This window comes from Brassica napus, chromosome C3 (assembly GCF_020379485.1).
Source record: "Brassica napus cultivar Da-Ae chromosome C3, Da-Ae, whole genome shotgun sequence".
Classification (NCBI taxonomy): domain Eukaryota; kingdom Viridiplantae; phylum Streptophyta; class Magnoliopsida; order Brassicales; family Brassicaceae; genus Brassica; species Brassica napus.
In genome coordinates this window covers 35,828,783-35,837,734 of record NC_063446.1, presented here as the reverse complement: position 1 = coordinate 35,837,734, position 8,952 = coordinate 35,828,783, and the positions used below count along the sequence as shown (strand labels likewise).

Below are 8,952 nucleotides of genomic sequence, written 5' to 3'. Positions count from 1 at the left end.
TCGTCAAGTTATCTGACCAGAAATGAGTTGTTAAACCGTCTCCTATCTTTGTTTTTACAAAACTGAAATCCTGAGTACAGAGCTTGAGAAGTTTTCTCCACAACCAAGAGTCTCAAGTTATTTTTTCAGGGACTCCCATAAGGATATATCTTGTAAAAGATAGTTCCTCGTCCAGGCAACCCAAATAGATGAGGTGTTATTAAAGTTTCCAAATGAGTTTTAAAGCAAAAGCTCGAGAAGCATCACTGAGTTTCCTTATTCCCAATCCTCATTCTCTTTATGGTACGGTTAGGTCATCCCACTCAATGTTCCCCCGAGTGGTGAGATTAGGACTTCCTGACCATAAGAAGGCAGCACACACATTTTATCTATTGTTGCAAAGCAACTGTTTGAGAGTCGAAAAGCAGAACTCCAAAGGTTCATAACACTTGAGATCAATGTATGAATAAGTTGGAGCCTTCCAGCGTATGAAAGAGTCTTAGCCGACCTGTTCAGTAAGCGAGTTTGAATCCTGTCAACCACAGGTTCAGAATCAGTCTTGTCAAGCTCTTCTTTGTTAGCGAGAGGCCAATGTATCGAATGGGAAGCTGATCAGTCTCCAATATAGCATATGGAGAATTTCCTTCAATCTGTTGGACAAGATTCTCGCTATAATCTTATAGATTGTGCTACAACATGCTATGGGCATGTAATCTTTCATCCTTTGTGGGTCAACCTTTTTCGGTATAAGAACTAGACTTATTATTATTTCAATGTCAAAAATAGAAGCATTGCTTGAGCTTTTAAGTGGAAGTTTATTCTTCTAATATTACTTTAGATTTTTTAATAAAATTTAGACTTTTTTATATCAAACGATTCTTTTTTTTATTCAAACTTGAGATGGTATGGAGAACCATACCGAAATAAAACAACCAACATAACAAAGTTCCCTGTGGAACTATCAAGCATTCTAGATAAAGAATCATATATTGCATTATATGCCTATGAAGAACATATGAAATCTTGAATGCTTAGATTTATCTTTGAAGAATATCTATCTCTTCCAGCTCTGTTGAAAATTAGCCAGCATGAAGCTCATTAATCATTGTGATCATGTCCTTGTAGCCTATCCCAAAATTCTAACTAGTTGAATGTCGCATCATATTCTCCATCACCCAAATCAGAGCTTCTAATTCGGAATGCAAATTAAAGCTGACTCACAGCGTCTTAGATTCTTCCAGTAATTGGTTTTGTCCAGATGTATCTTTCCATAACCTGACGCAACCAATGAATTGAGAGGTTGTAGTCCATGATACATCTACCAAACAAATATTCTCCAAGCATATAGCTTGTGATTCATAATTACTTAATGTTTGTGATGTTGAAGGAACAGTCACATTGGCCGAAAACCAAACTTGACACTCTCCAACTTTGTGTTTGATTAGATCTTGTGGGTTTCTATTTTATCCTTCTAAATAGCTTATCGTTCATAAATTTCTATTGTTTATAGATTTCTAGAGATACAAAATTTAGATTTAAAAATAATATATATATATATATATATATATATATATATATATATATATATATTGTGTGTATCCTCACTTAATTAAGATAATAATAAATATGCTATATTAAAAGATATTGATTTTTGGAAACTTTTAGAATAACAGAATTCATATCTAATTTACAAAATAAATGATAGAAAAGAAAAAGTAAAAATCCTTGATTTTTTTGTAGTAATCTACCAAATAAGTATGATAAAAATCCATAAAAATATGATATTTAAAGAATCAACATAATTTTATCAATTTCACAATAACCAAAAAGGGAAAGAAAAATAAATAACTGAAAAGACCCTTGTGCCCCAAGCCAGAATATAAAGTATATAAATACATTCTTCTAAGCCTTAGGGTTTTTGTCGTTCTCCACCTTTTCTCTTTAACCTAGACGCTTTCTTCCCTTCTTCTCCATGGACAATAAGTCTGCCACCGCTGCTGAAGCAGATCCTTCTGTGATCGAAGCCACAACGCATCTAGAGGAAGTTAACAGAGAGCCGAAAGATGTTTTGGAGAAACATAAGAAAGACATGGCTGAGAAGAAAATATCTGATGTGATGGAGATATTGCAAGGAGTGGCTGATCGTCTTCAGAAGATGGAAGAAAAGATGGATAGTCGTCTTCAAAAGATGGAAGAAAAGGTGGATTTGTTGATCTCATCGTTTAGTGTAAAAGCGGAGGCAGATAACATGTCTATCGATCAATTCTCTTTTGGCCAGGAATCTGGTGAAAGGTATAGTAATGACCGTTTTGGTCGTTTTTCAGATGGTCCTGGTCAGGAGCCTTATAATCGGTTTTTATTTGGTCCTGGTCCTGGTCAGGAGACCTATGACGGTTTTGGTCGTGTTTTCGATGGTCGTGGTCGTGGTCAGGAGACCGATGACCGTTTTGGTTGTTTTTTCGATGGTCCTGGTCGTGGTCAGGAAACCGATGACCGTTTTGGTCGTTTCTTCAACGGACGTGGCCGTGCTCTTAATGTTGGTGGTCGTTTAAGAGGTGGTCGTTGTGGCGGTCAAGGCTACTGTGGCGCTTGTTGAGCTAATATGGGGAAGAAGAAACCTAGTTTGCTACTCAGCGACGAGCCTACGACGACTATCTTCGACGATTAGGAGTGGAAAGCTTTTTCTTAGAATGAGAGGAATCTCTTTGGTATTTTAGCTTGTGAATCATTGCCACCTTTTCACTACAAGAAAACAGTGACATACCGAGGGAAAAAATCGTCGGTATGTCGTCGGAATAACGTTATTCCGACGACATACCGACGAAACAAGTCCTCAGAAATAACTCCTCGGAAATTCATTTTTCCTCGGAAATCCCTCGGAAATTTCTGACGGAATTCCGAGAAAATGAATTTCCGAGGAAACTCCGAGGACCACCAGTTCGTCGGAAAGTTCCTCAGAATATACCGAGGGAGAACTTCCTCGGGATATTTCGATGGACTTTCCGATGGTCCAATCCTCGGAAGTTCCGACGAAATGTTCCTCGGAAGTTTCATCGGGAATTTCCGAGGAACGGAGCCCTCGGAAAATTCCGAGGAATGAGTCCCTCGGTATATTCCGAGGAAGGAGTCCCTCGGTATATTCCGAGGAAATGTTCGTCGGAAATCTCCGAGGGTTCATTTTCTCGGAATTTCAAAAAAAATTAATTTTTTTTTAAAAAATAAAATTTTTGAAATTTAAATTCGAAAATATAAAATTAAAATTAAAATTGAAAACATATTAGATAATATTCAAAGTCTTACAAATAAAAATAAAACATTCCGAGTTTTTGAAAAAAAAAACTACGGGTCTTGCATGTTCGGGAACACCTCGTTCGGGTACATCCTCTGCATCATCTCCATCATTTGCTGGTTCAGCCTCTTCTGTGCCTCATAGCCCGCCTGTTGAGCCGCCATCTGGGTCTCCAATAAAGATATGTGATCATCCTTGTCCTTCAACTGAGCCGTAAGTACTTCTGGATCAACAAAGGGCGGTGGTGCAGAAGAAGGAGGAACCGACCGGGTGCGACGACCCAAACCGACCAAACGTCCCTTCTTCTTTGAAACCGACTGAAATAGAAAATATCCAAATTTAAATAATATAAAAAGATGATAGAATAAAAATCAAGAAATAAATGAATTGAACTTTAAAAAAAGAACTTACTGATTCAACGATTTCGTTGATTCGAAACCGGGACAAGTTGGTCAAAGCCGTCGAATCGTCATCCTCGGTTTGAAGCTGAGACACTTCGTCTTGCACCTGAGTTTGGACCAGGGTGACCACTTCCCTCACAAGACCGTCATTAATCTGGCTGGTCTTCTTGTTGGTATACGCCCTCTTCATTAGGGCGAGATCATCAACCGGCTCGCCATCATTTTCTTCCGCCTTGAAAAAAACATAAATTAAACAAACATTAGAAATTAGAAGAAATGCCCAAAAAATAAAATTTCAAAACTTAAATAATTGAAGAAAAAGCGGCTGAACTTACCATGCGATCTCCCAGAGTGGAAAATCACTTATTGTCCACATTAGTACTACCCGCATTTGAAAGTTTTCTTTACACGAAACATCGTATGTTTCAGCACCTTGAGCTCATAGTTGTTGCAACTCATATATTAGTGTCTGAAGAAACACATCAAGTGATCTCTTAGGATGCTCTGGTCCGGGAACGAGAATCGAGATAAACAAAAACTCTCGTCGCAAGCACAAGTTTGGGGGTAGGTTGTATGGTGTAAGAATGACTGGCCATAGAGAATACTGTCTTCCACTCTTGCCAAACGGGCTGAAACCATCAGTACATAATCCAAGGTAGACATTTCTTCTCTCATACGCAAAGTCGGGATACTTTGATTGGAAATGCTTCCACGCGTTTGCATCTGAAGGATGTCTGATCTCACCATCTGTTGAGTGCTCCGCATGCCATCTCATTGGTTGCGCTGTGCGTTCAGACAGATACAACCTCTGCAACCTTTCCGTCAAAGGCAAATACCACATCCTTTTATATGGCACTGGAACTCTTCCACTCGTATCTTTATAACGAGGCTTCCCACAAAATTTGCATGTTACCCGCTGTTCATCCGCCCTCCAATAAATCATGCAGTTGTCGCTGCATACATCTATTACCTGATACGATAAACCAAAACCAGCTACGAGTTTCTGAACCTCGTAGTATGAACCAGGAGCTACATTATCCTCGGGTAGAATACCTTTTACAAAATCAGCAATCGCATCCACACAGTCTTCAGCCAAATTATAATCTGTTTTAATGCTCATCAATCTTGTAGCAGATGATAAAGCTGAATGATCATCTCTGCAACCTTCGTACAATGGTTGCTTTCCAGCATCCAACATATCATAAAATCTCCTAGCTTGTGCATCGGGTAAATCTTCCCCTCTAAAATGATCATTTACCATCTGCTCAGTACCTACACCATAATCTACATCCGTTCTAATTGGTTCTTCTAATCTAACCGCTGGCTGAGGTTCACTAGTACTATCATGTTCATAATCAGTTTCCCCATGATGATACCAAATTTTGTAACTTCGTGTAAACCCACTCAAATATAAATGAGTCCAAACATCCCACTCTTTAATAACCTTTCTATTTTTACAATTAGAGCAAGGACATCTTAACATACCTGTTTTTGCTTCCGGTTGTCGGTGAACTAACCCCATGAATTCGGTTATACCTCGTTGGTATTCTTCCGTAAGCAATCTCGTGTTCGGATCCAAATGAGGTCGATCGATCCAAGAACGAAAATAATTTGAAGAAGACATGTTTTTTATGAATCAAATTCGTGTGTAAAGAGAGTAAGAAAGAGGATGAAGATATGGAGTGAATGAAGAGGAAGAGAGGTGCTTGTATTTATAGTTGAAATCCTGCCGACAGACCGAGGAAATTCCGACGGAATTCCGACGCCAACGGCTAGTTCGTCGGAATTTCCTCGGAATTTTTAAAATCCCCCAACGGCTCTCTAACGGCTATAATATATCCTCGGAATTTCATCGGTTTTTTCCGAGGAATACATTTTTCCTCGGTATTCCATAAGAATATTCCGACGGATTGATATTTCGTCGGAATTCCGTCGGTATATTCCGAGGAAATTCCGAGGAAATCAAATTTTGTGTTTCCTCGGAAATTCCTCGGGATATTCCGAAAATTTTATTTTCCGTCGGAATGTCCGTCAGAATACTGCTGTTTTCTTGTAGTGTTTATATAATTCGTTTTCGTTTTTTTTTAAAAAAAATTAAGCGACATAGTTTGGCTCTTTTATAGGTAGTTATGTTAGTAGTTTCTTTTTTAGCGTTAGATAAATAAATAATATAAACGATTTCAATTGTGAGTCTTGTAGAGCACATGTTAAAGTCAGTTGTATGTATGAGTGTGAAGCAAACATCACAGAACTTTAATTACACAAATCCAAATAAACCAAGGCAATTTCATTAGTTCCTCTATATATACTAGAGGATTTTTCCGGGCGTAGCACGGGTATATTATTCACATTTTTGTATGAGAGTATGATATTACGATGATGGACAGTAAAATTGACTCTTTTCATAAAATGAATGGTTAATTTAATATTTTGAAACTGTTCATGTAAAATTTCTGGTATACGATTGACTTTATTATATATATATATATATATATATATATATATATATATATATATATATATGTATATATTTATAATTTATGATCAATTACTTTAAAAGATTTATAATAAGTATTTTCCTTTTTGGTTCAGCAAATATTTATTCATGAATTTATTTGTGTCAAATCAAGTTAAAAGTTTCTTGTATTTGGATAATTTCCATAATTTCCTTTATTAATTTAAAGTTATTTTATATTTTGTGTTGAGTATATATATTGTGTCACTACATATATAAGATGCTTATAAAACAAACTCAAAATTATTAAATAGTAGAACTTACTAATTTCGTAATGGCCAAAAGCCTTCAATAACATATACATATTATACTTGTGTAAGCCACTGGACTTGAAATACAAATCGAAACAACCCAATGATAATATTTTTAGACATCCGTGCATATACATTATGTACCCACGTTTACTCTTATGAGAATGTTTTTCGTTTCCTTTGCTTGGAAAATATTATATATTGCGACGGATGTCACAAGATAGAGATTAACAGATGGATAAACAATAAAGAAAGACACCGAAATTTAACGTGGTTCACCCCTAACGGCTACTTCCACGTGCAAAGAGAGATTTTATTGATGGAGGAATTACAGAGATCTGTCTACAACAAGATTAGATCTAGTTTCTCTACGCCTGCTAACTAGGTTTAGAGGAGGCACAAGATATATATAGTTGTGTCCCAGAAAACCCTAGCACTAGTGGACCTCAAAAAACTAAGGTCCAACAGATTCAAGGCATTATTCAACAAATCTCTACCTTGACTTGAATCCTCCATAATCAGATGTACCAGAATGCACTTCTTCGTGCTCAGAATACAGATGTACCAGACTCTCTCTTTGCTCAGATGTTCCGTCGAACTCAGATGTCAGATGTCCCGTCGGACCATATGCTCCTCAGAGCCAGATGCCCTCACTTGGGCCAGATCCTCTCTTCGAGCCAGATGCCCCTCAGGGCCAAACGCCTATCAGGGCCAGATTTAACAGCTTGAGATGTTTAGCAAATCAAGACAATGCTTGAACTTGCTATGAGGAACCGGCTTAGTGAACATTTTCGCATGATTATCAGCTGTTCCTACCTTGTTCACTTCAATCCTCGTCTCATCTCTAAGAAAATGGTATCTTACATCGATATGCTTGGTTCTCTCATGATGAACCTGATCCTTGGCTAAGTAGATAGCACTTAAGCTATCATAGAACACAGTAGCCTGATCATGATGAAGACCAAGATCACTGACCAATCCTCTCAACCATATTGCCTCCTTAGCAGCTTCTGTCAATGCCATATACTCTGCCTCAGTTGTAGACAAAGTCACTGTCGACTGCAAAGTCGCCTTCCAGCTCACAACAGAACCACCCAAAGTAAATACGTAACCAGTCATAGATCTCCTGCTGTCCACATCTCCTGCATAATCCGAATCAGAATACCCAGTAACCAGTCTCGGATCCTTGTCTCCATATACAAGACCAATATCAGATGTACCCTTAAGGTACCGGAAAATCCTCTTCACAGCGATCCAGTGCTCCTTTCGCGGCTGAACCATGAACCTACTCACAAAACTGACTGCGTGTGCAAGATCTGGTCTTGTACAAACCATAGCATACATCAAACTTCCTACAGCACTAGCATAAGGAACACGTGACATATAATCGATTTCCCCTTCAGACATTTCATCACTCATGGTAGGATGAAAATTTGCAGCACATGGAGTATCGATAGGCTTAACATTAAGCATCCCGAATCTTGTCAAGACCTTTTCAATGTAGACCTTTTGTGACAAGAACATCTTATTCTTCGTCCTATCCCTGAAGATCTCTATTCTTAGAATCATCCTCGCAGCACCCAAATCTTTCATCTCAAACTCAGAACTCAACAGTTCTTTCAGCTTCTGAACATAACACTTCTTCTTGGCAGCTATCAGCATGTCGTCTACATACAGCACCAGGTAGATATACAACTCATCCTCCACCTTGCTCATGTAGACACAACATTCATAAGGACTCCTGTCGTAGCCCAACTTGACCATATAGCTGTCAAACCTCTTGTACCACTGTCTAGGAGGCTGCTTAAGTCCATACAGCGACTTCCTCAACTTGCACACATGATCTTCTTTACCAGGAAATAGAAAACCCTCAGGCTGAGTCATATATATCTCCTCCTCAAGCTCTCCATGAAGAAAAGCAGTCTTCACATCAAGTTGCTCCAACTCCAGATCCTGACGTGCTACTATCGCCAATAGCACTCTGATAGAAGTGTGTCTGACCACGGGTGAGAATATCTCATTGTAGTCCACGCCTTCTCTTTGACTGAAACCTCTAGCAACAACTCGAGATTTATACTTGACTCCCTCTTCTGGTGACTGACCTTCTTTTAGCTTATAAATCCACTTGCAAGTCACAACTTTTCTCCCAGGTGGTAGTGTGACCAGATCCCATGTGTGATTCTTTTCATGAGATTCCATCTCATCTCCCATTGAAGCAAACCATTTCTCAGATGCATAACTTGAAATGGCTTCTCTGTAAGTAGACGGCTCGTAAGTGTCCACATCCTCTGCAACCTGTAGTGCATAACCCACCATATCTTCAAACCGATATCTCTCTGGTGGCCTAACATCAACTCTCCTTGGTCTGTCTTTAGCAATACTGCATTTTTCAGACCCAATACGTTGATTTCCAGAATTGGAAGATTGAGGCTGCTCATCAGACATCGATCGCTCGCGTTGTCGGACATCGATCGGAGATCTCTGCCATCGCCCAATCCTGTGTCTGGCGTAGATCGA

At 38.7% G+C, this 8,952-nt stretch overlaps 1 protein-coding gene across 1 annotated transcript; it reads left to right on the top strand.

Moving 5' to 3' along the window:
- The first annotated feature begins 1,669 nt into the window (after positions 1 to 1,669).
- LOC125583722 lies at positions 1,670 to 2,911 on the top strand. Its single transcript, XM_048751171.1, has one exon. The coding sequence runs from the start codon at positions 1,952 to 1,954 to the stop codon at positions 2,573 to 2,575; it is 624 nt and encodes a 207-aa protein (XP_048607128.1). The 5' UTR covers positions 1,670 to 1,951; the 3' UTR covers positions 2,576 to 2,911.
- The last annotated feature ends 6,041 nt before the right edge of the window (positions 2,912 to 8,952 follow it).